The sequence below is a fragment of the Crinia signifera genome, chromosome 5, assembly GCF_055691185.1.
Source record: "Crinia signifera chromosome 5, ASM5569118v1, whole genome shotgun sequence".
Taxonomy (NCBI): domain Eukaryota; kingdom Metazoa; phylum Chordata; class Amphibia; order Anura; family Myobatrachidae; genus Crinia; species Crinia signifera.
In genome coordinates this window covers 4230482-4251895 of record NC_139221.1, presented here as the reverse complement: position 1 = coordinate 4251895, position 21414 = coordinate 4230482, and the positions used below count along the sequence as shown (strand labels likewise).

Genomic DNA, 21414 nt, shown 5'->3' with positions numbered 1-21414 from the left:
CTATATACTGTCCTCACCTGTATACATCACACTATATACTGTCCTCACCTGTATACATCACACTATATAATGTCCTTACCTGTGTACATCACAGTATATACCGTCCTCACCTGTATACATCACACTATATACCATCCTCACCTGTATACATCACACTATATACTGCCCTCACTTGTCTACATCACACTATATACTGTCCTCACCGGTAAACATCACACTATATACTGTCCTCACCTGTATACATCACACTATATACTGTCCTCACCTGTATACATCACACGATATACTGTCCTCACCTGCATACATCACACTATATACGGTGCTCACCTGTATACTGTCCTCACCTGTCTACATCACACTATATACTGTCCTCACCTGTATACATCATACTGTATACTGTCCTCACCTGCATACATCACACTATATACTGCCCTCACCTGTCTACATCACACTATATACCGTCCTCACCTGTATACATCACACTATATACCGTCCTAACCTGAATACATCACACTATATACCGTCCTCACCTAGATACATCACACTATATACCGTCCTCACCTGTATATATCACATTATATACCGTCCTCACCTGTATATATCATACTATATACCGTCCTCACCTGTATATATCACACTATATACTGTCCTCACCTGTATACATCACACTATATACCGTCCTCACCTGTATACATCACACTATATACCGTCCTCACCTGTATACATCACACTATATACCATCCTCACCTGTATACATCACACTATATACTGCCCTCACTTGTCTACATCACACTATATACTGTCCTCACCGGTAAACATTACACTATATACTGTCCTCACCTGTATACATCACACTATATACTGTCCTCACCTGTATACATCACACGATATACTGTCCTCACCTGCATACATCACACTATATACTGTCCTCACCTGTATACATCATACTGTATACTGTCCTCACCTGCATACATCACACTATATACTGCCTTCACCTGTCTACATCACACTATATACTGTCCTCACCTGTATACATCATACTATATACTGTCCTCACCTGCATACATCACACTATATACTGCCCTCACCTGTCTACATCACACTATATACCGTCCTCACCTGTATACATCACACTATATACCGTCCTAACCTGAATACATCACACTATATACCGTCCTCACCTGTATACATCACACTATATACCGTCCTCACCTGTATATATCACACTATATACCGTCCTCACCTGTATATATCACACTATATACCGTCCTCACCTGTATATATCATACTATACACTGTCCTCACCTGTATACATCACACTATATACTGTCCTCACTTGTCTACGTCAGACTATATACCGTCCTCACCTGTCTACACCACACTATATACTGTCCTCACCTGTCTACATCACACTATATACTGTCCTCACCTGTCTACATCACACTGTATACTGTCCTCACCTGTCTACATCACACTGTATACTGTCCTCAACTGTATACGTCACACTATATAATGTCCTCACCTGTACACATCACACAATATACTGTCCTCACCTGTATACATCACACTATATAATGTCCTTACCTGTGTACATCACAGTATATACTGTCCTCACCTGTCTACATCACACTGTATACTGTCCTCACCTGTCTACATTACACTGTATACTGTCCTCAACTGTATACGTCACACTATATAATGTCCTCACCTGTACACATCACACAATATACTGTCCTCACCTGTATACATCACACTATATACTGTCCTCACCTGTATACATCACACTATATAATGTCCTCACCTGTGTACATCACAGTATATCCTGCCATCACTTGTCTACATCACACTATATACTGTCCTCACCTGTATACATCACACTATATACTGTCCTCACCTGTATACATCACACTGTATACTGTCCTCACCAGTCTACATCACACTATATAAAGACCTCACCTGTATACATCACACTATATACTGTCCTCACCTGTATACATCACACTATATACCGTCCTCACCTGTATACATCACACTATATACCATCCTCACCTGTATACATCACACTATATACCATCCTCACCTGTATACATCACACTATATACTGCCCTCACTTGTCTACATCACACTATATACTGTCCTCACCTGTATACATCACACTATATACCGTCCTCACCTGTATACATCACACTATATACCGTCCTCACCTGTATACATCACACTATATACCATCCTCACCTGTATACATCACACTATATACTGCCCTCACTTGTCTACATCACACTATATAATGTCCTCACCGGTAAACATCACACTATATACTGTCCTCACCTGTATACATCACACTATATACTGTCCTCACCTGTATACATCACACGATATACTGTCCTCACCTGCATACATCACACTATATACTGTGCTCACCTGTATACTGTCCTCACCTGTCTACATCACACTATATACTGTCCTCACCTGTATACATCACACTATATACCGTCCTCACCTGTATATATCACACTATATACCGTCCTCACCTGTATATATCACACTATATACCGTCCTCACCTGTATATATCATACTATACACTGTCCTCACCTGTATACATCACACTATATACTGTCCTCACTTGTCTACGTCAGACTATATACCGTCCTCACCTGTCTACACCACACTATATACTGTCCTCACCTGTCTACATCACACTATATACTGTCCTCACCTGTCTACATCACACTGTATACTGTCCTCACCTGTCTACATCACACTGTATACTGTCCTCAACTGTATACGTCACACTATATAATGTCCTCACCTGTACACATCACACAATATACTGTCCTCACCTGTATACATCACACTATATAATGTCCTTACCTGTGTACATCACAGTATATACTGTCCTCACCTGTCTACATCACACTGTATACTGTCCTCACCTGTCTACATTACACTGTATACTGTCCTCAACTGTATACGTCACACTATATAATGTCCTCACCTGTACACATCACACAATATACTGTCCTCACCTGTATACATCACACTATATACTGTCCTCACCTGTATACATCACACTATATAATGTCCTCACCTGTGTACATCACAGTATATCCTGCCATCACTTGTCTACATCACACTATATACTGTCCTCACCTGTATACATCACACTATATACTGTCCTCACCTGTATACATCACACTGTATACTGTCCTCACCAGTCTACATCACACTATATAAAGACCTCACCTGTATACATCACACTATATACTGTCCTCACCTGTATACATCACACTATATACCGTCCTCACCTGTATACATCACACTATATACCATCCTCACCTGTATACATCACACTATATACCATCCTCACCTGTATACATCACACTATATACTGCCCTCACTTGTCTACATCACACTATATACTGTCCTCACCTGTATACATCACACTATATACCGTCCTCACCTGTATACATCACACTATATACCGTCCTCACCTGTATACATCACACTATATACCATCCTCACCTGTATACATCACACTATATACTGCCCTCACTTGTCTACATCACACTATATAATGTCCTCACCGGTAAACATCACACTATATACTGTCCTCACCTGTATACATCACACTATATACTGTCCTCACCTGTATACATCACACGATATACTGTCCTCACCTGCATACATCACACTATATACTGTGCTCACCTGTATACTGTCCTCACCTGTCTACATCACACTATATACTGTCCTCACCTGTATACATCATACTGTATACTGTCCTCACCTGCATACATCACACTATATACTGCCCTCACCTGTCTACATCACACTATATACCGTCCTCACCTGTATACATCACACTATATACCGTCCTAACCTGAATACATCACACTATATACCGTCCTCACCTAGATACATCACACTATATACCGTCCTCACCTGTATATATCACATTATATACCGTCCTCACCTGTATATATCATACTATATACCGTCCTCACCTGTATATATCACACTATATACCGTCCTCACCTGTATATATCATACTATATACCGTCCTCACCTGTGTACATCACACTATATAATGTCCTTACCTGTGTACATCACAGTATATACTGCCCTCACTTGTCTACGTCAGACTATATACCGTCCTCACCTGTATATATCATACTATATACCGTCCTCACCTGTATATATCACACTATAAACCGTCCTCACTTGTCTACATCACACTATATACTGTCCTCACCTGTCTACATCACACTATATACTGTCCTCACCTGTCTACATCACACTGTATACTGTCCTCACCTGTCTACATTACACTGTATACTGTCCTCAACTGTATACTTCACACTATATACTGTCCTCACCTGTCTACATCACACTATATACTGTCCTCACCTGTATACATCACACTATATACTGTCCTCACTTGTATACATCACACTATATACTGTCCTCACCTGTATACATCACACTGTATACTGTCCTCACCTGTCTACATCACACTTTCCCCAGTATACTCGCTTCCCGCCCCCCACATCTCCTGTCACCCCAGTATGGATAACTGATGTCTTACGGGGAATAGTGGTTTGTGTCCCTAGATGGGTTATTGGTGGTTCCGTGGTCTCCTCCCTTGTGGTATACATCGGGTCTGGTCCTGTAGTGACATCACTCGTATATGTCCCTGTAATATACACACGTTATTACTGAGCAGTATCATATGTCATTACCTGTACTGTCTATGTAACATCATCCATACTGTCCTCACCTGTATACATCACACTATATACTGTCCTCACCTGTATACATCACACTATATACTGTCCTCACCTGTATACATCACACTATATACTGTCCTCACCTGTCTACATCACACTATATACTGTCCTCACCTGTCTACATCACACTATATACTGTCCTCACCTGTCTACATCACACTATATACTGTCCTCACCTGTATACATCACACTATATACTGTCCTCACCTGTATACATCACACTATATAATGTCCTCACCTGTCTACATCACACTATATACTGTCCTCACATGTATACATCACACATCACACTATATACTGTCCTTACCTGTCTACATCACACTATATACTGTCCTCACCTGTATACATCACACTATATACTGTCCTCACCGTATACATCACACTATATACTGTCCTCACATGTATACATCACACTATATACTGTCCTGACCGTATACATCACACTATATACTGTCCTCACATGTATACATCACACTATATACTGTCCTCACCTGACTACATCACACTATATACTGTCTTCACCTGTATACATTACACTGTATACTGTCCTCACCTGTATACATCACACTTTCCCCAGTATACTCGCTTCCCGCCCCCCACATCTCCTGTCACCCCAGTATGGATAACTGATGTCTTACTGGGAATAGTGGTTTGTGTCCCTAGATGGGTTATTGGTGGTTCCGTGGTCTCCTCCCTTGTGGTATACATCGGGTCTGGTCCTGTAGTGACATCACTTGTATATGTCCCTGTAATATATACACGTTATTACTGAGCAGTATCATATGTCATTACCTGTACTGTCTATGTAACATCATCCATACTGTCCTCACCTGTATACATCACACTATATACTGTCCTCACCTGTATACATCACTCATCACACTATATACTGTCCTTACCTATCTACATCACACTATATACTGTCCTCACCTGTATACATCACACTATATACTGTCCTCGCCTGTATACATCACACTATATACTGTCCTCACCTGTATACATCACACTATATACTGTCCTCGCCTGTATACATCACATATTACACTATATACTGTCCTCAACTGCATACATCACACTATATAATGCCCTCATTTGTCTACATCACACTATATACTGTCCTCACCTGTATACATCACACTATATACTGTCCTCACCTGTATACATCACACTATATACTGTCCTCACATGTCTACATCACACTATATACTGTCCTCACCTGTATACATCACACTGTATACTGTCCACACCTGTATACATCACACTATATACCGTCCTCACCTGTATACATCACACTATATACCGTCCTCACCTGTATACATCACACTATATACCGTCCTCACCTGTATACATCACACTATATACTGTCCTCACCTGTATACATCACACTATATACTGTCCTCACCTGTATACATCACACTATATACTGTCCTCACCTGTATACATCACACTATATACCGTCCTCACCTGTATACATCACACTATATACTGCCCTCACCTGTATACATCACACTATATACCGTCCTCACCTGTATACATCACACTATATACCGTCCTCACCTGTATACATCACACTATATACTGTCCTCACCTGTATACATCACACAATATACTGTCCTCATCTGTTTACATCACACTGTATACTGTCATCACCTGTCTACATCACACTATATACTGTCCTCACCTGTATACATCACACTATATACAGTCCTCATCTGTGTACATCATACTATATACTGTCCTCACCTGTCTACATCACACTATATACTATACTCACCTGTCTACATCACACTATATACTGTAATCACCTGTATACATCACACTGTATACCGTCCTGACCTGTACACATCACACTGTATACTGTCCACACCTGTATACATCACACTATATACTGTCCTCACCTGTATACATCACACTATATACTGTACTCACTTGTATACATCACACTATATACTGTCCTCACCTGTGTACATCATACTATAGACTGTCCTCACCTGTCTACATCACACTATATACTGTACTCACCTGTCTACATCACACTATATACTGTCCTCACCTGTCTACATCACACTATATAATGTCCTCACCTGTATACTGTCCTCACCTGTAAACATCACACTATATGCCGTCCTCACCTGTATAAATCACACTATATACTGTCCTCACCTGTATACATCACACTATATAATGTCCTCACCTGTGTACATCACAGTATATACTGCCATCACTTGTCTACATCACACTATATACTGTCCTTACCTGTATACATCACACTGTATACTGTCCTCACCTGTATACATCACACTGTATACTGTCCTCACCTGTCTACATCACACTATATAATGTCCTCACCTGTATACATCACACTATATACTGTTCTCACCTGTATACATCACACTATATACTGTCCTCACCTGTATACATCACACTATATAATGTCCTCACCTGTATACATCACACTATATACCATCCTCACCTGTATACATCACACTATATACGGTCCTCACCTGTATACATCACAGTATATACTGCCCTCACTTGTCTACATCACACTATATACTGTCCTCACCGGTATACATCACATTATCTATTGTCCTCACCTGTATACATCACACTATATACCATCCTCACCTGTATACATCACACGATATACTGTCCTCACCTGTCTACATCACACTATATACTGTCCTCACCTGTGTACATCACATTATATACCGTCCTCACCTGCATACATCACACTATATACTGTCCTCACCGGTATACATCACATTATATATTGTCCTCACCTGTATACATCACACTATATACCATCCTCACCTGTATACATCACACTATACACTGTCCTCACCTGTCTACATCACACTATATACTGTCCTCACCTGTCTACATCACACTATATACTGTCCTCACCGGTATACATCACATTATATATTGTCCTCACCTGTATACATCACACTATATACCATCCTCACCTGTATACATCACACTATACACTGTCCTCACCTGTCTACATCACACTATATACTGTCCTCACCTGCATACATCACACTATATACCGTCCTCACCTGTATATATCACACTATATACCGTCCTCACCTGTATATATCATACTATATACCGTCCTCACCTGTATATACCACACTATATACCATCCTCACCTGTATACATCACACTAAATACTGTCCTCACCTGTATACATCACACTATATACTGTCCTCACCTGTATACATCACACTATATACTGTCCTCACCTGTCTACATCACACTATATACTGTCCTCACCTGTCTACATCACACTGTATACTGTCCTCACCTGTCTACATCACACTGTATACTGTCCTCACCTGTATACATCACACTATATACTGTCCTCACCTGTCTACATCACACTATATACTGTCCTCACCTGTCTACATCACACTATCCCCAGTATACTCGCTTCCCGCCCCCCACATCTCCTGTCACCCCAGTATGGATAACTGATGTCTTACTGGGAATAGTGGTTTGTGTCCCTAGATGGGTTATTAGTGGTTCCGTGGTCTCCTCCCTTGTGGTATACATTGGGTCTGGTCCTGTAGTGACATCACTTGTATATGTCCCTGTAATATATACACGTTATTACTGAGCAGTATCATATGTCATTACCTGTACTGTCTATGTAACATCATCAATACTGTCCTCACCTGTATACATCACACTATATACTGTCCTCACCTGTACATATCACACTGTATACTGTCCTCACCTGTCTACATCACACTATATAATGTCCTCACCTGTATACATCACACAATATACTGTCCTCACCTGTATACATCACACTATATACTGTCCTCACCTGTATACATTACACTATATAATGTCCTCACCTGTGTACATCACAGTATATACTGCCATCACTTGTCTACATCACACTATATACTGTCCTCACCTGTATACATCACACTATATACTGTCCTCACCTGTATACATCACACTGTATACTGTCCTCACCAGTCTACATCACACTATATAAAGACCTCACCTGTATGCATCACACTATATACTGTCCTCACCTGTATACATCACACTATATACCGTCCTCACCTGTATACATCACACTATATAATGTCCTCACCTGTATACATCACACTATATACTGTCCTCACCTGTCTACATCACACTATATACTGTCCTCACCGGTAAACATCACACTATATACTGTCCTCACCTGTATACATCACACTATATACTGTCCTCACCTGTCTACATCACACTATATACTGTCCTCCCCTGTCTACATCACACTATATACTGTCCTCACCTGTCTACATCACACTGTATACTGTCCTCACCTGTATACATCACATTATATACTGTCCTCACCTGTATACATCACACTATATACTGTCCTCACCTGCATACATCATACTATATACTGTCCTCACCTGTATACATCACACTATATACTGTCCTCAACTGTCTACATCACACTGTATACTGTCCTCACCTGTATACATCACATTATATACTGTCCTCACCTGTATACATCACACTATATACTGTCCTCACCTGCATACATCATACTGTATACTGTCCTCACCTGTATACATCATACTGTATACTGTCCTCACCTGCAAACAGCACACTATATACCATCCTCACCTGTATACATCATACTGTATACTGTCCTCACCTGCATACATCACACTATATACCGCCCTCACCTGTCTACATCACACTATATACCGCCCTCACCTGTCTACATCACACTATATACCGTCCTCACCTGTATACATCACACTATATACCGTCCTCACCTGTATACATCACACTATATACCGTCCTCACCTGTATATATCACACTATATACTGTCCTCACCTGTATATATCACACTATATACTGTCCTCACCTGTATACATCACACTATATACCGTTCTCACCTGTATATATCATACTATATACCGTCCTCACCTGTATATATCACACTATAAACCGTCCTCACCTGTATACATCACACTATATACTGTCCTCACCTGTATACATCACACTATATACTGTCCTCACTTGTCTACGTCAGATTATATACCGTCCTCACCTGTCTACACCACACTATATACTGTCCTCACCTGTCTACATCACACTATATACTGTCCTCACCTGTCTACATCACACTGTATACTGTCCTCACCTGTCTACATCACACTGTATACTGTCCTCACCTGTATACATCACACTATATACTGTCCTCACCTGTCTACATCACACTTTCCCCAGTATACTCGCTTCCCGCCCCCCACATCTCCTGTCACCCCAGTATGGATAACTGATGTCTTACTGGGAATAGTGGTTTGTGTCCCTAGAAAGATTATTGGTGGTTCCGTGGTCTCCTCCCTTGTGGTATACATCGGGTCTGGTCCTGTAGTGACATCACTTGTATATGTCCCTGTAATATATACACGTTATTACTGAGCAGTATCATATGTCATTACCTGTACTGTCTATGTAACATCATCCATACTGTCCTCACCTGTATACATCACACTATGGCCCTTATTCTGATCGGTGCGGCCAGAGCCGCATACGGGGCTCCGGCCGCACCAACCAATCCCCGCCTACTATACGGATCGCCACGGCCGTCCGTACACGGACGGCTGGCGATCCGCAAGAAAATGGTGGGGCGTACGCCTCCACCATGGTGGGAGCTGCCCCCTGCATTCGATGGTCGGCGACCATCGAAGGCAGGGCCGCACGCCCCACCAGGTCCCGCAAGCTGAGACCACACGGACAATCGTCCGTGTGATAGCTTGTATGGGGGCTGAGAGCTGACATCCGGCGACGTCAGCTTTCCGCCCCCATCACTGGCGTCATACCCTCATTAGCATGCATACGCCCCGCGTTTGCATGGGAACGCCCATGAAACGCGGGGCGTATGCATAGGGAAATGAGGGTATGAAGCCCCTCACGCCCCTATACGCCCCCTTTGCGGCGGACGAACTACGTCTGCGGCGAATTGGGCTGCACATGCGCAGATTGACCTCTGCGCATGTGCAGACTAAAAACATCGGCGGTACGGCCGCACGCGGGCCGTACCGCACGATTCTGAATAAGGGCCTATATACTGTCCTCACCTGTACACATCACACTGTATACTGTCCTCACCTGTATACATCACACTATATACCGTCCTAACCTGTATACATCACACAATATACTGTCCTCACCTGTATACATCACACTATATACTGTCCTCATCTGTATACATCACACTATATAATGTCCTCACCTGTGTACATCACAGTATATACTGCCATCACTTGTCTACATCACACTATATACTGTCCTCACCTGTATACATCACACTATATACTGTCCTCACCTGTACACATCACACTGTATACTGTCCTCACCTGTATACATCACACTATATACCGTCCTAACCTGAATACATCACACTATATACCGTCCTCACCTGTATACATCACACAATATACTGTCCTCACCTGTATACATTACACTATATACTGTCCTCATCTGTATACATCACACTATATAATGTCCTCACCTGTGTACATCACAGTATATACTGCCATCACTTGTCTACATCACACTATATACTGTCCTCACCTGTATACATCACACTATATACTGTCCTCACCTATATACATCACACTGTATACTGTCCTCACCAGTCTACATCACACTATATAAAGACCTCACCTGTATACATCACACTATATACTGTCCTCACCTGTATACATCACACTATACACTGTCCTCACCTGTATACACCACACTATATAATGTCCTTACCTGTATACACCACACTATATACCATAATCACCTGTATACATCACACTATATACTGCCCTCACTTGTCTACATCACACTATATACTGTCCTCACCGGTAAACATCACACTATATACTGTCCTCACCTGTCTACATCACACTCTTCCCTCCTGTTGTCAAAGCCCACTTCTCTTCACATTTCACTCACAGCTCTCCTTTACTCCAACACTCAGTGACCATCTTCATACTCATCTCCATCATTGGCCTCAAGCCTCTAGTTGTATGTTGATTGGGTCCTCACTACTTACATTTAAGCTGTAATGTGTATTGAACTGTGGTGCTCTTTATTTGTACTGTATTTTTGTTATTTATTCAATGTTATGCCAAGTTTTGTCTCCCTGTATTGTTCCTTTGTACGGCGCTGCGAAACACTTGTGGCGCCTTATAAATAAAATAATAATAATAATAATAATAATAATCACACTATATACTGTCCTCACCTGTATACATCACACTATATACTGCCCTCACTTGTCTACATCACACTATATACTGTCCTCACCGGTAAACATCACACTATATACTGTCCTCACCTGCATACATCACACTATATACTGTCCTCATCTGTATACATCACACTATATACTGTCCTCACCTGTATACATCACACTATATACTGTCCTCACCTGTATACATCACACTATATACTGTCCTCACCTGTATACATAACACTATATACTGTCCTCACCTGCATACATCACACTATATACTGTCCTCACCTATCTACATCACACTATATACTGTCCTCACCTGTATACATCACACTATATACTGTCCTCACCTGTATACATCACACTATATACCATCCTCACCTGTATACATCACACTATATACTGTCCTCACCTGTATACATCACACTATATAATGTCCTCACCTGTCTACATCACACTATATACCATCCTCACCTGTATACATCACACTATATACTGCCCTCACTTGTCTACATCACACTATATACTGTCCTCACCGGTAAACATCACACTATATACTGTCCTCACCTGTCTACATCACACTGTATACTGTCCTCACCTGTCTACATCACACTATATACTGTCCTCACCTGTATACATCACACGATATACTGTCCTCACCTGCATACATCACACTATATACTGTCCTCACCTGTCTACATCACACTATATACTGTCCTCACCTGTATACATCACACTATATACTGTCCTTACCTGTCTACATCACACTATATACTGTCCTCACCTGTATACATCACACTATATACTGTCCTTACCTGTCTACATCACACTATATACTGTCCTCACCTGTATACATCACACGATATACTGTCCTCACCTGCATACATCACACTATATACTGTCCTCACCTGTCTACATCACACTATATACTGTCCTCACCTGTATACATCACACTATATACCATCCTCACCTGTATACATCACACTATATACTGCCCTCACTTGTCTACATCACACTATATACTGTCCTCACCTGTATACATCACACTATATACCGTCCTCACCTGTCTACATCACACTATATACCGTACCGTCCTCACCTGTCTACATCACACTATATACTGTCCTCACCTGCATACATCACACTATATACCGCCCTCACCTGTCTACATCACACTTTATACCGTCCTCACCTGTATACATCACACTATATACTGTCCTAACCTGAATACATCACACTATATACCGTCCTCACCTGTATACATCACACTATATACTGTCCTCACCTGTATATATCACACTATATACCGTCCTCACCTGTATATATCATACTATATACCGTCCTCATCTGTGTACATCACACTATATAATGTCCTTACCTGTGTACATCACACTATATAATGTCCTCACCTGTGTACATCACAGTATATCCTGCCATCACTTGTCTACATCACACTATATACTTTCCTCACCTGTATACATCACACTATATACTGTCCTCACCTGTATACATCACACTGTATACTGTCCTCACCAGTCTACATCACACTATATAAAGACCTCACCTGTCTACATCACACTATATACTGTCCTCACCTGTATACATCACACTATATACTGTCCTCACCTGTATACATCACACTATATAATGTCCTTACCTGTATACATCACACTATATACCATCCTCACCTGTATACATCACACTATATACTGCCCTCACTTGTCTACATCACACTATATACTGTCCTCACCGGTAAACATCACACTATATACTGTCCTCACCTGTATACATCACACTATATACTGTCCTCACCTGTATACATCACACGATATACTGTCCTCACCTGCATACATCACACTATATACAGTGCTCACCTGTATACATCACACTATATACTGTCCTCACCTGTCTACATCACACTATATACTGTCCTCACCTGTATACATCACACTATATACTGTCCTCACCTGTATACATCATACTGTATATTGTCCTCACCTGTCTACATCACCCTATATACTGTCCTCACCTGTCTACATCACACTATATACTGTCCTTACCTGTCTACATCACCCTATATACTGTCCTCACCTGTCTACATCACACTATATACTGTCCTCACCTGTATACATCATACTGTATATTGTCCTCACCTGCATACATCACACTATATACTGCCCTCACCTGTCTACATCACACTATATACCGTCCTCACCTGTATACATCACACTATATACCGTCCTAACCTGAATACATCACACTATATACCGTCCTCACCTGTATACATCACACTATATACCGTCCTCACCTGTATATATCACACTATATACCGTCCTCACCTGTATATATCATACTATATACCGTCCTCACCTGTGTACATCACACTATATAATGTCCTTACCTGTGTACATCACACTATATAATGTCCTCACCTGTATACATCACACTATATACTGTCCTCACCTGTCTACATCACATTATATACTGTCCTCACCTGTCTACATCACACTATATACTGTCCTCACCTGTATACATCACACTATATACTGTCCTCACCTGTATACATCACACTGTATACTGTCCTCACCTGTCTACATAACACTATATACTGTCCTCACCTGCATACATCACACTATATACTGTCCTCACCTATCTACATCACACTATATACTGTCCTCACCTGTATACATCACACTATATACCATCCTCACCTGTATACATCACACTATATACTGCCCTCACTTGTCTACATCACACTATATACTGTCCTCACCGGTAAACATCACACTATATACTGTCCTCACCTGTCTACATCACACTGTATACTGTCCTCACCTGTCTACATCACACTATATACTGTCCTCACCTGTATACATCACACTATATACTGTCCTCACCTGTATACATCACACGATATACTGTCCTCACCTGCATACATCACACTATATACTGTCCTCACCTGTCTACATCACACTATATACTGTCCTCACCTGTATACATCACACTATATACTGTCCTTACCTGTCTACATCACACTATATACTGTCCTCACCTGTATACATCACACGATATACTGTCCTCACCTGCATACATCACACTATATACTGTCCTCACCTGTCTACATCACACTATATACCGTACCGTCCTCACCTGTCTACATCACACTATATACTGTCCTCACCTGCATACATCACACTATATACCGCCCTCACCTGTCTACATCACACTATATACCGTCCTCACCTGTATACATCACACTATATACCGTCCTAACCTGAATACATCACACTATATACCGTCCTCACCTGTATACATCACACTATATACTGTCCTCACCTGTATATATCACACTATATACCGTCCTCACCTGTATATATCATACTATATACCGTCCTCACCTGTGTACATCACACTATATAATGTCCTTACCTGTGTACATCACAGTATATCCTGCCATCACTTGTCTACATCACACTATATACTTTCCTCACCTGAATACATCACACTATATACCGTCCTCACCTGTATACATCACACTATATACCGTCCTCACCTGTATATATCACACTATATACCGTCCTCACCTGTATATATCATACTATATACCGTCCTCACCTGTGTACATCACACTATATAATGTCCTTACCTGTGTACATCACACTATATAATGTCCTCACCTGTATACATCACACTATATACTGTCCTCACCTGTCTACATCACATTATATACTGTCCTCACCTGTCTACATCACACTATATACTGTCCTCACCTGTATACATCACACTATATACTGTCCTCACCTGTATACATCACACTGTATACTGTCCTCACCTGTCTACATAACACTATATACTGTCCTCACCTGCATACATCACACTATATACTGTCCTCACCTATCTACATCACACTATATACTGTCCTCACCTGTATACATCACACTATATACCATCCTCACCTGTATACATCACACTATATACTGCCCTCACTTGTCTACATCACACTATATACTGTCCTCACCGGTAAACATCACACTATATACTGTCCTCACCTGTCTACATCACACTGTATACTGTCCTCACCTGTCTACATCACACTATATACTGTCCTCACCTGTATACATCACACTATATACTGTCCTCACCTGTATACATCACACGATATACTGTCCTCACCTGCATACATCACACTATATACTGTCCTCACCTGTCTACATCACACTATATACTGTCCTCACCTGTATACATCACACTATATACTGTCCTTACCTGTCTACATCACACTATATACTGTCCTCACCTGTATACATCACACGATATACTGTCCTCACCTGCATACATCACACTATATACTGTCCTCACCTGTCTACATCACACTATATACCGTACCGTCCTCACCTGTCTACATCACACTATATACTGTCCTCACCTGCATACATCACACTATATACCGCCCTCACCTGTCTACATCACACTATATACCGTCCTCACCTGTATACATCACACTATATACCGTCCTAACCTGAATACATCACACTATATACCGTCCTCACCTGTATACATCACACTATATACTGTCCTCACCTGTATATATCACACTATATACCGTCCTCACCTGTATATATCATACTATATACCGTCCTCACCTGTGTACATCACACTATATAATGTCCTTACCTGTGTACATCACAGTATATCCTGCCATCACTTGTCTACATCACACTATATACTTTCCTCACCTGTATACATCACACTATATACTGTCCTCACCTGTATATATCACACTATATACCGTCCTCACCTGTATATATCATACTATATACCGTCCTCACCTGTATACATCACACTATATACTGTCCTCACCTGTATATATCACACTATATACCGTCCTCACCTGTATATATCATACTATATACCGTCCTCACCTGTGTACATCACACTATATAATGTCCTTACCTGTGTACATCACAGTATATCCTGCCATCACTTGTCTACATCACACTATATACTTTCCTCACCAGTCTACATCACACTATATAAAGACCTCACCTGTCTACATCACACTATATACTGTCCTCACCTGTATACATCACACTATATACTGTCCTCACCTGTATACATCACACTATATAATGTCCTTACCTGTATACATCACACTATATACCATCCTCACCTGTATACATCACACTATATACTGCCCTCACTTGTCTACATCACACTATATACTGTCCTCACCGGTAAACATCACACTATATACTGTCCTCACCTGTATACATCACACTATATACTGTCCTCACCTGTATACATCACACGATATACTGTCCTCACCTGCATACATCACACTATATACAGTGCTCACCTGTATACATCACACTATATACTGTCCTCACCTGTCTACATCACACTATATACTGTCCTCACCTGTATACATCACACTATATACTGTCCTCACCTGTATACATCATACTGTATATTGTCCTCACCTGTATACATCACACTATATACTGTCCTCACCTGTCTACATCACACTATATACTGTCCTCACCTGTATACATCACACTATATACTGTCCTCACCTGTATACATCATACTGTATATTGTCCTCACCTGTCTACATCACCCTATATACTGTCCTCACCTGTCTACATCACCCTATATACTGTCCTCACCTGTATACATCATACTGTATATTGTCCTCACCTGTATACATCACACTATATACCGTCCTCACCTGTATACATCACACTATATACTGTCCTCACCTGTATACATCACACTATATACCGTCCTCACCTGTATACATCACACTATATACCGTCCTCACCTGTATATATCACACTATATACCGTCCTCACCTGTATATATCACACTATATACTGTCCACACCTGTATACATCACACTATATACTGTCCTCACCTGTATACATCACACTATATACTGTCCTCACCTGTATACATCACACTATATACTGTCCTCACCTGTATACATCACACTATATACTGTCCTCACCTGTATACATCACACTATATACTGTCCTCACCTGTATACATCACACTATATACTGTCCTCACCTGTCTACATCACACTATATACTGTCCTCACCTGTATATATCACACTATATACTGTCCTCACCTGTATACATCACACTATATAATGTCCTCACCTGTCTACATCACACTATATACTGTCCTCACCTGTCTACATCACACTATATACTGTCCTCACCTGTCTACATCACACTATATACCGTCCTCACCTGTATATATCACACTATATACTGTCCTCACCTGTATACATCACACTATATAATGTCCTCACCTGTATACATCACACTATATACCGTCCTCACCTGTCTACATCACACTATATACTGTCCTCACCTGTATCCATCACACTATATACTGTCCTCACCTGTATACATCACACTATATAATGTCCTCACCTGTATACATCACACTATATACCGTCCTCACCTGTCTACATCACACTATATACCGTCCTCACCTGTCTACATCACACTATATACCGTCCTCACCTGTCTACATCACACTATATACCGTCCTCACCTGTCTACATCACACTATATACTGTCCTCACCGGTATACATCACACTATATACTGTCCTCACCTGTATACATCACACTATATAATGTCCTCACCTGTCTACATCACACTATATACCGTCCTCACCTGTATATATCACACTATATACTGTCCTCACCTGTATACATCACACTATATACTGTCCTCATCTGTCTACATCACACTATATACCGTCCTCACCTGTATACATCACACTATATACCATCCTCACCTGTATATATCACACTATATACCGTCCTCACCTGTATATATCATACTATATACCGTCCTCACCTGTATATATCACACTATATACCGTCCTTACCTGTGTACATCACACTATATACTGTCCTCACCTGTCTACATCACACTATATACTGTCCTCACCTGTCTACATCACACTATATACTGTCCTCACCTGTCTACATCACACTGTATACTGTCCTCACCTGTCTACATTACACTGTATACTGTCCTCAACTGTATACGTCACACTATATACTGTCCTCACCTGTCTACATCACACTATATACTGTCCTCACCTGTCTACATCACACTATCCCCATTATACTCGCTTCCCGCCCCCCACATCTCCTGTCACCCCAGTATGGATAACTGATGTCTTACTGGGAATAGTGGTTTGTGTCCCTAGATGGGTTATTGGTGGTTCCGTGGTCTCCTCCCTTGTGGTATACATCGGGTCTGGTCCTGTAGTGACATCACTTGTATATGTCCCTGTAATATATACACGTTATTACTGAGCAGTATCATATGTCATTACCTGTACTGTCTATGTAACCTCACCCATACTGTCCTCACCTGTATACATCACACTATATACTGTCCTCACCTGTTTACATCACACTATATACTGTCCTTACCTGTCTACATCACACTATATACTGTCCTCATCTGTATACATCACACGATATATGTCCTCACCTGTATACATCACACTATATACTGTCCACACCTGTATACATCACACTATATACTGTCCTCATCTGTATACATCACACGATATATGTCCTCACCTGTATACATCACACTATATACTTTCCTCAACTGTATACATCACACTGTATACTGTCCTCATCTGCATACATCACACTATATACTGTCCTCACCTGTACACATCACACTATATACTGTCCTCACCTGTCTACATCACACAATATACTGTCCTCACCTGTATACATCACACTATATACTTTCCTCACCTGTATACATCACACTATATACCGTCCTCACCTGTATACATCACACTATATACTGTCCTCACCTGTATACATAACACTATATACTGTCCTCACCTGTATACATCACACTATATACCTTCCTCACCTGTATACATCACACTATATACCGTCCTCACCTGTATACATCACACTATATACTGTCCTCACCTGTATACATAACACTATATACTGTCCTCACCTGTCTACATCACACTATATAATGCCCTCACCTGTATACATCACACTATATACTGTCCTCACCTGTATACATCACACTATATACTGTCCTCACCTGTATACATAACACTATATACTGTCCTCACCTGTATACATCACACTATATACTGTCCTCACCTGTATACATAACACTATATACTGTCCTCACCTGTCTACATCACACTATATAATGCCCTCACCTGTATACATCACACTATATACTGTCCTCACCTGTATACATCACACTATATACTGTCCTCACCTGTATACATCACACTATATATGTCCTCACCTGTATACATCACACTATATACTGTCCTCACCTGTATACATCACACTATATATGTCCTCACCTGTATACATCACACTATATACTGTCCTCACCTGTATACATCACACTATATATGTCCTCACCTGTATACATCACACTATATACTGTCCTCACCTGTATACATCACACTATATATGTCCTCACCTGTATACATCACACTATATACTGTCCTCACGATATACTGTCTTCACATGTATACATCACACTATATACTGTCCTCATCTGTACACATCACACATCACAATATATACCGTCCTCACCTGTAAACATCACACTATATACCGTCCTTTTAATAAATTTAAAAGAGTATTTTCAATAAATTATAAAAAACACGGTATGGTGTTATTTCATTTCAAAATGTTATTTATTGTTAATTTTAAGTTCTATTATGTACAGGTATAGTTCCTCTTTGCAACACTTCGCCTGACTTCTCTCCCCTTGAAAAATAATATTTTTCAAGGGGTGAGGAGTTTAGAGAAAGTACTGCAAACACTCTGGTAAGGTGCTATTATGTACAGGTACTCTTTGCAACACTTCTCCTGACTTCTCTCCCCTTAAAACTCCCCAAGAACTCCCCCAGCCCTTTGAACTGCCCATTTTTATTTAAATGAGTTTATTTTTTATTTTTCCCATGCTTGAGAAGAATCTGGCATGCTTAAATCACTTAGCAGAATCGCTGAGGCATATCGCTGACACATTTTGCACATTCTAAGCAATATAGATGATTTTGTGCTCAAAGGAAATCTGCTATGCTAAATCTGGCATGCTATATCACTGGCCAAAATCGGTATGTGTGTAGGCCCTATAACTGTGCTGGTGGTTTTCACCATTGACACCTCCTGGCTGAATATGGGCTGCATCAGACACGTCGGTCCCGACCCTCTGTTCAGGCTTCTTGTACAGGTGCTGGTCTTCTCAGACTTGCCTACCATCCGGCATTCAGCAGAAGGCTCCCAATGTGGGCATTCAGCTGCCCACATACCCTGGCAGCCCATTCAGTT

General features: G+C 40.9%; 1 protein-coding gene across 4 annotated transcripts in view; it reads right to left on the bottom strand.

The window, feature by feature from the left end:
* Positions 1-21414, bottom strand: part of LOC146079868 (uncharacterized) — a 158646-nt gene that overhangs the window by 122719 nt on the left and 14513 nt on the right. For 2 of the 4 annotated variants that reach the window (XM_083186538.1, XM_083186539.1), the window contains one exon: positions 4587-4694. In XM_083186538.1, the coding sequence (XP_083042664.1) occupies positions 4587-4694 (108 nt within the window). Of the gene's footprint in view, positions 1-4586; positions 4695-5426; positions 5535-8276; positions 8385-10103; positions 10212-19255; positions 19364-21414 lie in introns of those variants that run through there. The other 2 variants (XM_083186536.1, XM_083186537.1) reach the window with 2 other exon arrangements.